This window comes from Phodopus roborovskii, unplaced genomic scaffold (genome assembly GCF_943737965.1).
Source record: "Phodopus roborovskii unplaced genomic scaffold, PHOROB, whole genome shotgun sequence".
Lineage (NCBI taxonomy): Eukaryota > Metazoa > Chordata > Mammalia > Rodentia > Cricetidae > Phodopus > Phodopus roborovskii.
In genome coordinates this window covers 318,911-336,917 of record NW_026126598.1, presented here as the reverse complement: position 1 = coordinate 336,917, position 18,007 = coordinate 318,911, and the positions used below count along the sequence as shown (strand labels likewise).

Here is an 18,007-nt window from a genome sequence, read left to right as displayed (position 1 = left end):
GCTTATTAAGAAGGGTAATTTGTATGGAACAGCGTGGCAATATTCACCCTCATCACCCTATCTTGCTCCTGATACTACTCACATCTTCTTCTTTTTTTTAATGACACAATGAATTTTATCATATTTGCTTTCAGGACCATGGCCTATCTTCCCTGTGTATAATGGCTCTTGAGGTTTTTTGTTTGTTTGTTTTTAACATTTGTGTGTGTGTTCATGCTTGCCATGCAAAGGTGAGACAACTTTCAAGAGTTGATCTCCTTTTCCCTCCAACATGTGGGTCCTGGAGATGGAACTCAGGGCATCAGACTTAGCAAGACCCTTTATCTGCCAAGCCATTACCAGTCTTTCTTTTGGCTTTTTGAGAAAGAGTCTTTCATGTAGCCGAGGAGGGCTTCGAAGTCTTGGCAGTCTTCCTGCGTCAGGCTCCTGAGCGCTAGGATTATGTCTGTCTGTCACCACAACCACACCCAGATGTTTTTCTTGCTATTTATTTATTCACTAAACAGTGTAGCATAGGAACTGTTCACTGAGTGTGGACGTTGTAGCAGAGTCTAGAGGGACTGAGAACACATGGTATGCCGTGTGTGGGCTCTGTGCAATTGTTTAGAGGAGAGACACTGGCAGCATGGGTTCTGGAATCTGAGTGTGTCCTGGTCCCATCTCCTGAGGATGCCGAGGGCCTATCTTGTGTCTGCCCTTCTGCCTGAGAGTCACCCTGAGAGTAGCCTTGCTGTGCTGAGTTTTTCAGTGTTGAGGGACACTCACTGTTAGAATCGCTGTCTGTCCATCTGTCCACACCTCTCGCTGACAGGAATTTGGGTCATTTTACTTTTACTTTATTTTTTAAACACCACAAGAGTATAGCAGTGGAGTGGGGTGGGGGTGGGGTGTGCCCTTGTGTCATGGTAGATGACTGGGATCACTGTTTTGGATTTTCAAATAAAAGGGACAAGGAACCCAGGACTGGTGGTGCACACCCTTAGTCCCAGCACTCGGGAGGCAGAGGCAGGAGGATCTCTGTGAGTTTGAGGCCAGCCTGGTCTACAGAACAAGTTCCAGGACAGTTGGGGCTGCCCAGAGAAACCCTGTCATAAAACAGTAACAAAAATTCCTTACTGTAGAAGTGTGAAGAACAGAGCTGGAATCCCCAGAACCTATGTAAATGTTGAGTGGATGTGGCAGCCTGCTTGTAATTCCAGCCTCAGATGACAGAGCCAGCCCGCTATTGTATTGAGACTAGCCACATGGGCAGGCTCAGGGTTCAGTGGAGAACTGCTACCTCAGTGAATGGGGGGAGAGCAGTAAAGGGGGAATCCTAACATCAGTCTCTGCACACATACATGTACACATACCACACACACTAAATAAATGTAATTTAAAATTTTCTTTAAAAGAAGGGAAAAGTTGATCCCGGGCTGACATAAACAGGTGTTCAGACTGTGTACTAGACACCACCACTTGTCCAGGAGAGCCCTTCCCAGCAGGGTGTGTGTGCATGTGTATATGCCACACATGTATGAGCAATGTGCTCGAATATATAATGGAGCTAGAACCAGGGCCTTGTATTAGATAACTGATCTACCGCTGAGCTAGCTGAGCTCTAGTCTCTATGTAGCAGGAACCACAGGCCGTGAAGTCTCCCTGCATTAAATATATGTAAGCAGAGATGGGTGGCAGGTGGGCAGTGTCCCAGTATGTGACACACTGGGCTGCAGTCCCTCGTGAGCAGCTCAGATTCCCTGACAGTATCAGTCCTAGCTCTGCTAAGTGGTGAATGTGCAGGAGTAGCTCTTTGTGAGCTTCCTCATGTCCTGGTGCCTAAAACTTCAAGCCCCATTATAAGCTTATTAGTCACCTGGTTTTCCTTTGGGAGTGCTGTCTCCTTTATGCTTCTCAAATTATCGAAAGCGCAACTGCCAAGTGCCACACTATAGCCATGATGTAGTGATTTCTTCCTTTTTTCATTTTTGTGTGTATGTGTGTGTGTGTATGTATGTTTGCATGTGTGGCATACATGTTTGTAGGTGTGCATGCACATGTGTGAGGGTGCATGTGGATTTCTAGAATCACCCTAGGTCACTCTTTCACCTCATACTTCGAAGCAGGATCTCTCAGTCAAACCCAGAGCTCACCGATGCATCTAATCTCATTAAGCAGCTCTAGGGATCTGCCCTCTGCCTTCTGAAGCTGGAGTTACAGGTAGGCCTTCCTGCCCACCCAGCACCACTGTGGGTCCCCCAGTCTGTGCAGCAAGCTCCTTAACCACTGGACTACCCCCTCTCCAACTCTTTAGTGCATTTTATAATGAAGACACGAGAGTTCCCAACTCCCCTTTCCAGTTCTAGCTCAGGGTTGTTCAGTGAATTCCTTGCCAATTTCCTATCTTTATGTAGAGATGTCAGTATTTAAAGGTGCAAATAAGCTGGGCGGTGGTGGTGCCTGCCTTTAATCCCAGCACTCAGGAGGCAGAGAGTCAGGTGAGTTTGAAGCCAGCCTGGTCTATAGGATGAGTTCCAGGACAGGCTCCAAAGCTACACAGAGAAACTGTCTCAAAAAACAAAACAAAGGCACAGATACAATAAAAACAAACAAACAAAAATGTATTACATCAATTGCCTATAATCTCCAGCTTAATGGGCAGCTAAGTTTTCAGCCACTCACTTCACAGTATGACAATGTGCTCCCTATTGTTTGTTGTACGTGTTGCATACATTATACATGTGGTGATTAGGAAAACTAGTGGGAGTGGATTCTCTTCTTCTATATGGGTCCTAGGGTTTGAACTCAGATCGTCAAGTTTGGTGGCAGGACCCTCACTCACCGGGCCATCCCACCAACCCCTACTGTTCTTTTTGTGAGTCAGAACCTTAACTCAGAGCACAGGCCCCACTGTGAAGGGAGAGGTGAGTCATCTGTGGATACTGGAGACTAACCACAGCCCTCCAGAGGCTCAAACAGGAGGGCTCTCAGGATTTCAAGGCCAGCCTGAGCTACACACTGAATTCTAGGCCAGCATGGATACCAGAGTAAGACCTTGTCTGAAAAGGAGTGGGTTCTGAGTAGAATTAGGACTATGGCCAGGGAAGTCTGCTGTGGCCTCTTGTACCCTCACCTGGAAACATCACAGAGCTCCCAGCACCCTCCACCTGGTCCCATAGTTAGCGGGAACTTGGCTTACTTCAGAGCAACAAGATCTGCTGGCTCCAGGTTGTCATTCCAGGAGGTCTAGGAGGGTCTGGGGACCAAGGGCCCCATCTAGGAAGGAAGAGGCAGCTGAGTGCAGCCAGCATGTGGGTCAGGTTTCCAACCTGAGACTCCTGGCATCAGGCAGGTGGGGCTAGGGTGGGGCTGAGGGGTGCTGCCAGTGATGCCAGCCTCTCATAGCCACCTTGCTCTCCATGCCCCTCCATAGATCTCTCTGGTAAGCCAGGAGCCCGTGCTGTTCGCCCGCTCCATCACAGACAACATTTCCTACGGCCTGCCCACCGTGCCCTTTGAGATGGTTGTGGAGGCTGCACAGAAGGCCAATGCCCATGGCTTCATCATGGAGCTGCAGGACGGGTACAGCACAGGTACGATGATGTGACTCTGAGTTAGGGACTGGCCATTGATGCACCCATGGCCCATCATTTCATTTTCCTTCCGTCAACATGAAATTCACATCACAGAAACATGAGAGTGTCAGTTAGCCTCAGTGGCATGTGATCTTTAAGATCATGTATAACAAGGGCATGGTAGCACATAGATTATGCCTGGTCTACATAGCAAGTTTCAAGTCCGCCAGGGCCATGGTGTTAGACCCTGTCTGAAAAATAAACAAGCAGCTGGAGGTGACTTAACACATTGCTGCTCTTGCAGAGGACCAGGATTCAATTCTCAGTACCCACACAGTAGCTCACAGCTGTCTGCAACTTCTGTCCCAGGGAATCAAATGCCTTGTGGCCTTTGGGGCACCAGGTATGTGGTACACAGGCAAAACATCCACACATAAAGTAACAATTTCTTAGGGTTTTTAAAATTACAGTTTATGTGCATTGGTATTTTGCTTGTATGTGTGTCTGTGTGAGGGGTCAATTCTTGGAGTTACAGACAACTGTGAGCTGCCATGTGGGTGCTGGGAATTGAACCCAGGTCCACTGGGAGAACAGCCAGTACTGTCAACTGCTGAGCCATTGCTCCAGCTCCTCTTGTTTGTTTTTTTGAGGCAGGGTTTTCTCTGTGTAACAGTCCTGGCTGTCCTGGAACTCCATTTGTAGACCAGCTGGCCTTGAACTCACAGATCTGTCTGCCTGTTTCCCAGGTGCTGGGATTAAAGGCGTGCACAGTGGCTCAACTGAGTGCCTGGCTCTATTTTTTTGTTTTGTTTTGTTTTGTTTTTAATTTTTATTTTTAAGAAACAAAATGTCCATTTAGCTGGGTTGATACAGGGATACAGGGAGATTGCTACAAATTCTAAGCTACCTAGGAAGACCCTGTCTCAACAAGCAGTATGTGTGTGTGTGTATAATGTTACTAGTGCCAATTAAAGATTTGTGTAATGACAGCTTTTAGGAGACATTCCTTTCCTTCCAGTCTCCTTTGGGACTCAGAGACTGAACTCACTGGCAGGCTTGTGCGAGTGTCTTGACCTGCTACAACATCTTCCAGCCCTTTCTTGGATTTTCTGACATTTCTTACTGTGCAGCCCAGGCTGGCCTTGAACCTGCATTATCCCAGTTTCCCAGAGCAGAGTGCAGGAATTATAACCAAACATCACACCATCACACCTGGTCTTTTACTTCTTTATTCCACCCTTTTATATAGACAAAGCTCAGCCCTTTAATTATTATGCACCTGGTGGCCTTTGTCCTTAGTACATCTTAATGACCTTTCATATTGGTGCAAGTACCTGTCCCATCCCACCCCACCCTGCCCCTTCTTCCCTCCTCTTTTGCTTTTATAGTAATTTACTGACTCAGTTTCCTATTGACAGACACTTGAGTTGTAATCATACCCAACACCTGCCTCTGGCCCTCTACGGGAGAGACCTGATCTGTAAGAACATTCCTTGAGGCTGGTTTGCACACAGATGGTGACATTCATTCTCTGTGCAGCAGAGAGTGTCGGGGCAGGTTGTCACAGTGGTTACCTAGTGTGCATTCCGGAAGACTGTTCCCTGCTAGCCACACAACAGCAACAGCGCAGTGCGCTGTCATACTTTGGGCACCTATCTGGTACACATGGGGGATAGTCTGCTCGGAAGTGTGGCATCTCTTCCTGAACTGTCCTCTGTGGGTGGTTCCAGCTGGGGACCCTCAGAAATGTCTGCACAGCTGGTGCCCCAGTTGACAGGGAGAAAGAAGCCTCTTAACTCATCCTGTGCCTCCTTCGTGCAGAGACCGGGGAGAAGGGAGCCCAGCTGTCAGGCGGCCAGAAGCAGCGGGTGGCCATGGCGAGGGCCTTAGTGAGGAACCCACCTGTGCTCATCCTGGATGAAGCCACTAGTGCTTTGGATGCAGAGAGTGAATACCTGGTAAGTAGAGGTAGCAGGGCTGCTGGAGAGAGATAGTGGCAGGTGGCCAGGCTTCCTGAGAGCCTGGAGCTGTGAGCAGAGCTACAACCAAGTGACATGGAGGGGGGAAAAAAAGCCAGAGGATCTGACTGGAATCACCACCACCCTGCGTTGTTGCCCCCCCTCCCCCCCCACACACACCATGTTCCCTCCCATCTACCTTTCATTGCTTTTGTTTTGCAGTGCAGGGCTCAAATCCCAAGGTTTTGCATGAATGCACCCCCCAACTTAAAGTGTGGCTTTAAGCTGCTCTTCCTTCTAAGCCTCGTTTTCACTGAAGCTGTCGCTTCTAGGGGATAAATACATAGTTTATTCTATGGCCCAGGAACACTGACTCAGGTTATCCGCAGCCCCATGACCCAATATGGAAGCAGGTTCCAGTTTCATGAAGTTTTTCATAGTAACAAACAAAGTCACAAATCAAGATACTTTTTTAAAATGTATTGGTGGAAATGTCAGGCTGGTCCAGCGAAGCTGGGAAGCTCTGTCATGGGCCTCATTTTCTGTCTGATGACACACTTAGCTTTTGGGGTGGTAGAAACTAGGGTCTGCTATGTTAATCCATTCCAAAACGGTTTTATCTCTTAGTCACAGCTAGTTAAATCTGACACAGAGGTGGGCAAAGAATGACCCTTGTGGTTTGAAACTAGCTTGCAATATCACCGCACTTCTAATGAGGCACACTTACTTCCAGAAATTCCCATTCACAGTTCCTTGTTGGCTAAGCATGACACTGTGTGCATGTGGAAGCCACACATCAAATTTTGTAATGGCTAGGAGGTCATTCCTAGGACCTGATGTAGATGAGGCAAGGTCAGGGCAGTCTTAGGGGATACTAGCTGGCAAGGTCATAGAGGAAGACAGTCCCCCACCAGTGAGCCTACTGCGTCTGATAACATTTACATGTGGCATGTAGTAGCTCGTTATATTAAAATAAGCAGGGATGCCAACAATGGAGGAAACATTTTAAATAATCAAAATTTATCATTGTTGGTATTCTGGGCTTTTCTTTGGCCAGCTTGCTTGTGTAGCTCTACCCTCACATGGGATGGCTAACTAGTAAAGATGATCTGCCATCCACACTCCAGCTCTGGCCTGTGACCGCTGACCTGGTCTGTTTCATTTTGCTGCCATTATACCATGTTTAGTTTCAAAATGAACAGAAAATCACATCATAAAGAAATCAGCTAACAACAGTACAGGTCCCCTTGATCTCCTCAGCACGCCCTAACTGTGACAGAAGCAGGGGCTGGGCCTGTTAGGATGCAGGGAATCATACTCTTCACAGACACAGCATCCTTTTTACTTTAGTATCAGACATGGAACTGGGACTCTAGGGGAGTCACTATAGTACTGTCCATTTCCTCTGCATCAGCAAAATCCAAGTATTGTTTAAATTAGTCCCAGCTAACTGCACTATTCGACAGTTTAGACACTGGTTTAATCAGGAAACATCAGCACTTAAGGGGTACACTGGTGTGTGTTCATGAATGTGTGCAGGCCTTACAAAGAGTTAACCCACATCTTCTGGTGTCTCTAACTAGAGTAAATGGGGTTCAAGGTACTTTGTAAACATCTGAGCATGTGACAGGACCTTTTATAGTGTTTAGATCACTGTTTCTATCGATGCTAATTGATTGGACTTTGACACATATAGCCCTGGGTGGCCTCAATCTTTTGGAGATCCACCAGGTCACCCCTCCCCCATTCCTCGCCTAGCCGCATTTTTTTTCTTAATAGGAAAATGTTTGTTTACTTTGGCTGTATAGCGATATTCTCCACATTGGAGGGCCTTTTTAAAAATGAAATTTAAATGAAGTTTTGTTGATTTAAAAACAAATTATACCAATGAGACAGTGAAAATATTTGAATCTTTTAAGTAAAAAGTAACTTTAATTAAGGCAGGAAGGGGTAAGCAACCAGTCATAAAAAAAAAATAACAAAAAAAGGACAATCCTCTCATTTGTGACTTCATTAAAACAAAGATTATTTATGATTTAAAAAGTCTAATTATAGCTGAGTGGTTGTGCACGTCTTTAATCCCAGCACTCCGGAGGCAGAGGCAAGCAGATCTATATGAGTTTGAGGCCAGCCAGGTTGATTACCTGTCTTGAAAAACAAACATGCCTAATTTTATAAGAGGGTTTAAGAAAAATAAAAATGGAGAAATGTTGCTGGGTGCTGGTGGAGCATGCCTTTGATCCCAGTACGGGAGACAGAGGATCTCTGAGTTCAAATCCAGCCTGATCTACAGAGCTAGTTCCAGGACAGGTTCCAAAGCAGTACAGAGAAACCCTGTCTCAAAAAACCACCAAAAAAAAAAAAAAAAAAAAAGTTGAGTTACCTGGAGCACTCGCTGTCAGCAGAGTTGGAGATTCGTGTCATCGGCATTGTGAGAGACGTTCACCTCGGGTCCTATAGTGGAGTGAGGTTCGGGGTAGTCTTTCTCCTCCAAAACAGATGACTCCTTTTTTGTCAGTTGCTGGGTCATCTATGTGGTTGTTTTCTTTGGTAGAGATGGTACATAGGCTTCTGTGAAGCATTAGTGTGGATGTGTCCTGAAGGACCTTACAAGAGAGCCAGCTCCAGTTAATTTTGACCATTAGTTGTTTACCTAATATGTCACTTTTTTTTGTTGTTGTTAAGACAGGGTTTCTCTGTATTGCTTTGGAGTCTGTCTTGGAACTTTGGAGGCTGACCAGGCTGGCTTCGAACTCAAGAAATCTACCTGCCTCTGCTTCCTAATGCTGGGTTCAAAGGCCTGCACCACCAACGCCTGGCTAATAGGTCACATTTTAAAACAGACTTAAATATTTGTTCACTTAGATGAGTTCCTACTCATTAAGTAATTGAGTAGGAATGATTATCAACTGGATTTCTCCTATAAACATAGGGTTTTCCAATGGAAAAACATAAAATACAAAGCCCGTGAGTCTATTTTGTTCTCATTAAGTGTTACATTAGTCAACGAGAAATACAAAGTTCTTGTTTTCCAAGCCTTTCCTTTTCTTTGTAAAGAAACCCTTACTTGGGTCTGGAGAGAGAGGTCAGTGGTTAGGTGCAATGGACATTCTTCCAGAGGACGTGGGTTTGGTTCCCAGCACCCACATGGCGGCTTAAGTTAAGTGTGTTTTGTTTTGTTCGGGGGCTGGAGAGATGACTCAGTGGTTAAGAGCACTGGCTGCTCTTCCTGAGGACCTGGGTTCAATTCCCAGCACCCACATGACAGCTCACCTGTCTGTAACTCTAAGATCTGATACTCACAGACATACATGTATATAAAATACCAATGCAAATGACATGGAAATAAATTTTAAAAAGTGTGTTGCTCTTACAGAGTGTCAGGGCTCGTGACCACCCTACCTGCAGCGCTGGGGATCTTATGCCCGCCTCTGTACTCCATATATATGACTTTAAAAATAAACTTAAAAACCCAGGTGGCAGGCACATCTCTGAGTTCCAAGTCCAGCCTGAGCAACACGCTACACGAGGAAACCCTATCATACACACACACACACAAATAGTGGCATAAAGATCAGCAGGTGAGGTTGATGATGGAGACATTAGTAACATGACTTCCTCTCAAGAGCTTAAATCACCTAGGGGGAGGAGATGCTTCACTGATGAAAGTGTGTGTATCTAAAAGAAAGCTCGAAAATAGTTTGGGATCAGGCATCATCCGGCTCAGTTGCAGTCTGGAATCCAATCCCTACCTGGGATGAGCTAGGCAACACAGGCATGACCGTGCTGCTGGTTACCAGGCATTGCTCATCAGCTCGTCACTGATGCTCAGGTCTCTCCTCAGGCATCCACAGAGGCCCTTGGATCAGGAATGCTTCTGTGTAGTGTAAAATTTAAACACAATAGCTGGGTTTTGGTCGGTTTCTCTTTTGCATGCCAGTGAATTTAGGGAATACTAAGTGGGTCTCTAGCCAGAAAAAAGCAGCAAAGGAGTCCAAAGTAAGGGCAAGACATGCTCGGCAGGGCAGACCAATAGAGCCATAGACAGGGACACTCACCCGTGCTTCAAGGTGGAGTTCAGCAGCTCAGACAGAGGCATAGAGCTTCAGTGACCTCAGCTCAGACCCAGCAAGTCTGAAAGGAACCCGAGGATGGGCTGGTAGGTTTTTTTTGTTTGTTTGTTTGTTTGTTTTTATTTTTTGTTTTTGAGACAGGGTTTCTCTGTGTAACAGTCTTAGAACTGGATTTGTAGACCAGGCTGGTCTTGAAGTCACAGAGATCTGCCTGCCTCTGCCTCCCAAGAGTTGGGATTGAAGGTGTGTGCCACTACAGCCCAGTGAATAAAGGTATTTTAACATAGGTTTATGTTAAAGTGTTGGAGCCAGGCGGAGGTGGCACACACCTTTAATTCCAGCAGTTGGGAGGCAGAGACAGATGGAGTTCTGAGTTTGAAGCCAGCCAGGTCTTCAGAGCAAGTTCCAAGACAGCCAGGGCTACACAGAGCAACTGTTTCAAAACAATAAAAATTTGCAAGCCTCCCCTCAGCTACCTAGTGTCTGGGTCAGGTTCATGTACTGCTTTGGGGACAGAGTACTCCCACTTTCAACCTAAAACCATCTTCTCTGCTGACTCTGGAGTTATCTGGAACATTTCCATAAATGGGAGAGTCAAGGGTTGGAGGAGCAAGTACCTCTTACCTTTATTAACAGAAGCCGAGAAAAAGGCTTCCAGAAGCAGAATTCATGGAACAGAACTGGGTACTGGAGGAGAGTCAGGGTCAAATGCAACAAATCAAAGAAAACCAGAGGCTCAAATGCCTATAAGTGAACAAAAATTGCAAACAAGTCAGGCAGTATCCAAATGTCTTTAAAAAACCAAAACCAGTGTTCTAGACCAAATGTCCTACAGCAAATAAACCAATGTCATCAGTCAAACACTCTAGAAGTAAAGTCTAATCAGAAAGGGGTCTACCACAGGAGCTTGGATAACCAGCCCGGACACACGTGCCAAGGCCCCCCAAGAGGACCCTCACCACACACCTGAGGAGAAAAACACTCTGGAAGGCTTAGACTCAGTGGGTTCCTAGGGTACCTTGTTTACAACCAGGTTACTTCTCTGGTAGAAACATGGCTCTCACCTCACAGGGACTCAGTTTATCCTGGAGCCAATATGAGGGACCACAGCCTGGGTACACCGATTATCCCAAACTCCATATTGCAACATGGGAGCCATTTCATAAAGTTTTTATAGAAACAGAACAAAGAAGGTCAGACATCAAAACACTCTTCAAACACGTTGGTGGAAACACCAAAGAGAGGGGTTATAGCCAAGAGGAGAACTCTCAGCCTGTTAGTCACAGGATGTTAGATCTGACGCGGGGCGGGGGGGGGGGGATGATGGTAATTTAGGGGGCTAAAGCTGGTCCAAGGCAAACTAATCAGGCTCTGGACTGGCAACATCCTAAGTCTCTGCAGCTCTAATCAGACAGCCTTTGCCGACATAGCTTCTTTCCTGGAACCCTCCTCATCCAATAGCCCTGTCCTTGTTGCTGGTTAGTTGCCCATGTCCATCCCGCTGAGGGTCCATCTATTCTTTACACAGATGGTTACTGACCTGGTCCCAGGCACAAATCTAGACATTGGAGTTACAGAGGTAGGCTGATCAGACAAACACGATGTCAGTCCCCATGGCATTTCCAGTCTCATTGGACAGATGGGTTACAAACAAGGAACCAGTCTGGATCTCCCTGTGGTCTGTGCTACAGAGAAAAACTGATCATAAATGCTGGTAATGGGATAGGCAGCCATTGTCCAGCTTCAGTGAATGCCTTGAAGCTAATGACTGGACTCTCTCCATCTGTATGATCACGTTATGGAACAGTGGCTGTCAGGTCCGTGAGAGACATCTGTGGTTGTAGGAGCTAAATGTATATGGAAAAAGCAACAGCAGGGTGCATGCATTGAGTCCTTGCTAGTAAATGCACTAGGGAAGGGTGGTGGGGTCCTGTGGCAGGTACTGACACAGAGAGGAAGTAAACTGACAAAGGTCACTGCATCTAGGAGCTCCTCTCCAGCACAGAGGCATCATGCTCTCTGTGGCACTCACTGTGAGGACCAGGTTGTAAGTCACCTCTTAGCTAAGACCTGAAAGCAAAGGAACCAGCTTGGGGAGTTCTAGGGAGCAAGGGCAGCAAAGAGAAGTTCAAAGCCCCAGGTCAGTGGGAGTAGAATGGAGTGGGGGAAGGGCAGGAGGAGGTGATGAGGCCATATTCACTATGAAGCCCAACACTCATTCATTGCCCACAGGTTGTCCTCTGACCTCCACACATGTTCACGTGTTCAGTGTCATGTGCACACTGACCAAGTGTGCCCCTGTGTGTGTGTGTAAGGGGAAGGGTAGGGCCATCAGGAAAGCTGGAGTCATTACAAGTTGGAAGAGTAAGGAAGAGATTAACAAGATGCTGTAGTTTCAGGGCTGCTCAGGAATGACTTTTCTTCAGCCTTGGGGATGAAGGGTAATAGCTCCAGTTTCTCATGCACCTCCTTATGTTGGCACCTGGGCTGTGTGAAATAGAAACCCAGGAATTGGGTTCTATCTTGGTCCTCATTTTACAACCCAAGAATTGAATGGCAGATGGCAGCAGGGGATAGGTGCAGGCAGAATGGGGCGGGGGAGGGGGGATGATGGCAGTGGCATGTGCAATTCTGTGCGGCCCCTGAGCCTCTTTGTCCTGTTCCCTGCAGATCCAGCAGGCCATCCATGGCAACCTGCAGAGACACACGGTGCTGATCATTGCACACCGGCTGAGCACTGTAGAGCGGGCGCACCTCATCGTGGTGCTAGACAAGGGCCGTGTGGTGCAGCAGGGCACACACCAGCAACTGCTGGCACAGGGCGGCCTCTATGCCAAGCTGGTGCAACGCCAGATGCTGGGGCTCGAGCACCACTCGGACTACACAGCTGGCCACAATGAGCCACCCAGCAACACTGAACACAAGGCCTGACAGCCAGGCTGGCCTGACACTGGACCCCAGGCTGCAGCACTGGAGACAATTTGCCAAGTCCCATTCTTGCTTCCTGCATCTTGCCTCCTTCCACCTGTTCCCCAGGCACCTACTGGCTGCTATGGGCAACCCCCTTCTACAGTCTCCCTTCTTGGCCCCTCCAGGCCTCCAAGGTAGAGCAGCCTTTTTAAACCAAGTCACCAGGTGTTTACTGCTCAGTTTAATGCACTCCCGTCAACTCTTTTTGGACCGGCAGTGAGCACGCTCACTGACTGAGATGAATTCAAGACTTCTGAGCCAGGAGTGCATGGCCCTTTCTAGCCACCTGGAAAATGTTTGGGAGAGAACTAAGCAACACCCTTTGCCCCTCTGGAGAAGTGGCTTACCTGTCCCCTAGGGGGATACAACGGTTGGCCTTCCACCCTTCCAGTCTCCCTGCTCTGAGTCAGACCAGGGGTGGGCGGGGGAAGGGGATGACTGCCCATCACCCCCCTGCCAATCAAAGCCAGTCTCACTGTGAACCACCAGGAACCTCAGAAGAGGAGGGGCTGGCCAGGTCTGGCGGGCCTCGGGGTGCCCCCAGCCCCAAACCCAGCACTTGAGCCCTTCATCCTTTCCCCTGGCTGGCACCTTCCCCTCACGTCCACCCCTGCTACTGAGAAGGACCCTTGTTTGTGAGACATGTTCTCAGACTGGTGGAGGGAGACCAAGCCAATGCCGAAGGTCTGCCTGTGTCCTGGCTTTGAGATTTGGGGAGAACTGGGTCAATAAAGTATACTACCTCTGACCTCTACCCTCCTAAGTTTTCCTGATCTGGCTCTCTGGGCCCTGCACAGTGCAGACAGCTGCTGCACAGGCACTTCAGTGCTGTGTCTCGGGACCCAGTCTGTCTCTGTGAGGCCAGGGCAGTAAAGCTGATAGTCTCCAAATGCCAGGGACCTCTGTGCTCCCATGACAGCTGCCGCCATCTGTTTCTGTCTATCAAGATGAGGGCCTCCCACACCCACCCAGTCTGAGGCAGAGCACACTATCTAGGGGTCTTGATCCAGTTAAACAATAAAATGGTAGGAGGATCTATTTACCCTCAAATTGTGAACCAACCAGCCTCCCTGTCTGTGGTCAAACCGACCAACCCTAAATCAGGGGAGGAAAGCCCCACCTTGAACTTGATGGTAGGTTCCACTCACAGGAGAGGAAGCCTTTTTTGTCTCAGGTGAGGAGGGTGGGGAAGCCAGCCATCTTGGGATTTTACCATCTTTATTACCTAGTCATGACCCCATCTGTCTGCCCACCAGGGAATCTAATTTCTAGTTCTAGTTCAACACTACACTGTGGGAAGAGGGGCCTGGACTTAGGGAGTGCCTGTGAGTGATTTAGCTTCAGCTTTAAGACAGCATCTCTTTACAGTGAGTCAACCTTGAACTCATGACCTCTGGGGGGGGTCACAGGTGGGTATTGTTATGCCCACGAGGCTAATCTGAGGGGTGCAATTCTTCAGCTGAGACCCCCTCTTGTCAGGTGTGTCTAGGTTTGTGTCAGGTTAATGAACACTAGCCTGCACAGGTGTTAGCCAGATCCTTGCTTTGCCTATACTCTGCCTATAGTGACTATACTTTGTAGATGTTTTTTTAATATTGTAAAGACCCAACGAGATACATAAAAGAGCTAAAACATCTCAGAAGAAAGCTGAGATTGCTGAGGTGTGCTTACGCTCAGTTTCTCCATTCTATAAAAAGAGCTGCATTCCAATAACTTCCTGCCTCTGTGCTCTTACCTAGATGGGGCCTCTGGGGTGGACATAGGTCATTTATTTCCTCTTGTTGCTGCAACAAATGTAGAAGAAATATACAATCTCATGGTTTGGGAGACCATAAATCTAAAGCAGGGTGTCTTGGGGTCCTAGAGGAGAATCTAATGTGCCCCTTCCACATTCTGGTGAGTTCTGTGTTCATTGGTTAGTAGCCCCGTCTCTCCAGACTCTGTCATCACTAGCCTTCTCAAAGTCCTTGGTATCTAGGGTCTCCCTCTACTTTTATCAGAACCTGACATTGCGCTGAGGTGGCCTGGGTGAGTCCAGGATGAGCTTACCTTGAGAGCGTTGACTTGGTTATGTTGCAAAGGCCTTTCTTCCATCTGGGATCCATTCCGGGTACTTAGCATTGATATATTTTGGGGCACTCACTCAGCTCACCACAAATGGAAACCTGCAGCCAGGGTCTTGTTAAACTCAGAACGCTCTGGTTTTTAGAACTACAAGCTGATTAAGTTGGAAATACCAACTGTAGAGTGCAGGGTGTCTGCTCCCCCAACAGATCAAGGATAATGTATCAGAGTTGAAAAGAAAACCTCAGGACAGGCAGGTTGTAAATCTCAAAGCTGCCTGGTGGGTGATAAGACAGCATTTTGGAGGGCAGCCTTCTGAGAAAGGTCAAGGAAGCCCAGAGTAACAGGAAAAGTGTGCTTTGCTCTGGCTAACCTGAAGGAAGAGAAAGCAGCAGCCCAGCTTCCTGGAGCAGTTCCTTCTGAGAACACAGCTGCTTGGCCACACACTAGTTCAGCTGTCTCCCATTAGCAGGAGCCATGGCCCACACCTGGAGGGATCTTCAGCCACAGCTCAGGGACTGCAGCCTCAGGGTTAGGCCTTCCTACTCCCCAAGTCCCTGAAGCATCTAGATCAAGGAGTGAGTTGCTGCCACAGGGCTCTCTGGTGTGTGGCAGGCACCTCTCCCACTCTCCTAGCAGTGGTCCTCATCCTTCCCAGTGGACCCAGGACTCTCCCCTCTCTTTGGCCAGGTGTTCAGCTCCAACATCTCAGTTTATAAAACCAAGCCTAGAAGTGAAGCCTTTGCCCGTAAAAGAACTTTCTAGAGACTGAGCTAGATCCTCTTAAGGAGATAGCTATGCATTTGGAAATAAGTGTTTTACTCCGGACTCAGTTTAAGCTTACGGAAATGCCATTCCAAAATCTCTACACAGCCTCACAGTCCCCTCACACATGACAGAACCATCTATGCCACCTGGGGCCAACACACACTCGGACAGTCACTAAAATTCCAAACTTTTTTTGGAATTTTATCATTTTTTTCTACCAATGCCTTTCTGTTCCAGGTTCAAACCAAGGTACTAAGATGCATCTAGTGATGTTTCTCGGTTGAAGGAAAAGACATATTGTATAAAATTCATCACAGCCAATAGCTTGGTCTAATTCCAGGGCATTTTAATCACCCAAAAGAAAACTCTGTGCCCATGAACCCCATACTCCCTCCTCTCCCAGCCCTTTAAGCCACGAATCTGCTCTTCTCAAGCTACAGGCTATGGACATGTCACACAAATCATACAACAAGGGACCTTGTGTGCCTGGCTTCTCACTCACTCAATATCCTGTTTCCAATGTTCGTCCATATTGCAGCATGCGTCAGAACTTTATTCCTTTTTATGGCTGAATAACAGTCCATTGTATGGGCAGACCACACTCGTGTGTCTATTCACCCGCTGATGGACATCTGGTTGTCTCCACCCTTTGACTATTGTGAGCAGTGCTGCTGAGGACATTTGTGTTTTGGATAGATGGGGGGTCATAGGGTGACTCTGCTAAGCACTTGGGGGCACACCCAACTGTTTTCCACAGCAGCTGCACATTTTACACTCCCAGCAACAAGTAGGGTGCAGTGGCTCACACCTATGACCTCAGCAATCAAGGTGATGCATCAGATTGTCTTGAGTTCAAGGCCAGCCTGGACAATCTCATGACAGTGTGAGACTGCCCCAAAGTTTTAAAATAAATAAAGGCAAACATTCCAACAATGATGTCCAGGTGTTCCCGTTTCTCCCTGTCTTCTCCAGTGTTTGGTATTCTGTTACTTCTTTTTTTAGTTATAGGCACCCTGGAAGTGGTGAGATGGTGCAATTTTAAAAGTTAGCTTTATTTCTTTTTCTGTTTTTTTCAAGTGCATATGTATGTGGGGTGTACACATGCGTGCACAACACACATGTAGAGGCCCAAGGTTAATGTTGGGAACCATCAAGTCTCAAACCCAGAGCCCCTGTATGACTAGTCCTTATAGCCAGCTTGCCCTACAGAACCTGTCTCACCATTCCAAGGCTGGAATGGCAGGAAGGCCACCATGCCTCCCTGGTGTTGGCGTGAGTTCTAGGGGCCCATCCTCATGCTTAAGCACTGTAACCATTGAGCCATCTCTGCAGCCTGTTTATTTAGAGTTACATTTTTTTTTTTCTCCTTGACACAGGGTTTCACTATGTAGCCCTGGCTGTCCTGTAACTTATTATGTAGACCAGGCTGACCTTGAACTCACAAAATCCACCTGCCTCTGCCTCCTGAGTTCTGAGATTAAAGGGGTGCACCACTATACCCAGACCTCCACAGCCCAGGCTAACTTTGAACTCATAGAATCTCTTCCTGCCACAACCCCTAGAATGCTAGAATTACTAAAGGTGTAAGCCAGCATAGTCAGCAAAACTTTTTTTTTTTTTTTTAAGGGCTGGTGAGATGGCTCAACAGGAAAAGACACTTGCTGCCAAACCTGATGAGCTGAATTTGATATTTGGAGTTTACATGAGAGGAGAAAACCAATTCCTAAAAACTGTGTTCTGATTCCCACATGAATGCTATGGCACACAGACAGACAAACAGACAGACAGACAGACAGACACACACACACACGGACAAGAGAGATGAGTCAGTGATTAACAGACTGGCTGCTCTTCCAGAAGACCTAGGTTTGAATCCCATAACTCCAGTTCCGGAGATCCAATGCCTCTTCTGGCCTCTGGTAGCATATATCCATTCGATGCACAGACATACATAAGAACACCTCAGGCCCAGGAGCTGCTGGTCGGTCCTGCCAGAGTGCACCACATGTAGGGCTTGAAAGGCAGGAGGAAGGGCTGGCCTTCATCCAGAGGCCACTGGGTCAGGTTTGGGATAGAGTCTGAACTGCTGGATCATTAACTGCCACGTGTTCTCATGGGTTAGAATGCCCTATGTCAGATGCCCTGCTAGATACCTGGGACACCCTGAGTAAAACTCAGGCTGGTCCCCAAGTCTTGTGGGCCAATGTCAGGACAGCAAAGTGATGGTTAAAGTAACACAGGGTGAGGCGGTGGGAAAACCTGATCCAGTAGTCCTCTGGCTTGACCCTAGTAATGCAGGGAAAGGCACTTTAAGATTTTAAAAATAGTAATAACAGGGTTATTTTTAAAGACAGGATCTTGCTATGGAGTCCAGACTGGCCTCAAACTCACAATCCTGCCTCAGTCTCCAGAGTGCTGGGGTCAGCCCTGTCCCCGCCTAAAGATGACTGAACTTGCAAAGCCTGGGGACCTGCTACATGTCTATCAGTCTTGGTTTGGAAAGTGCAGTCTTCTGGGAACTGGCGTTATCTTACTCAGTGGGAGTGCTGGCTACTTGAGTACTTAATTTCCTGGTTATGCATTATGCCAGACACTGAATTTGAAAGAAAGGCATGGTACA

At 47.5% G+C, this 18,007-nt stretch overlaps 1 protein-coding gene across 1 annotated transcript in view; it reads left to right on the top strand.

The window, feature by feature from the left end:
- Abcb9 (ATP binding cassette subfamily B member 9) overlaps positions 1-13,303 on the top strand; it is a 32,582-nt gene extending 19,279 nt beyond the window's left edge. Inside the window, exons 10-12 of the mRNA XM_051205050.1 lie at positions 3,413-3,572; positions 5,376-5,512; positions 12,256-13,303. Coding sequence (XP_051061007.1) covers positions 3,413-3,572; positions 5,376-5,512; positions 12,256-12,516 — 558 coding nt within the window. The 3' untranslated portion in view covers positions 12,517-13,303. The remainder of the gene's footprint in view (positions 1-3,412; positions 3,573-5,375; positions 5,513-12,255) is intronic.
- Positions 13,304-18,007: the final 4,704 nt, after the last annotated feature.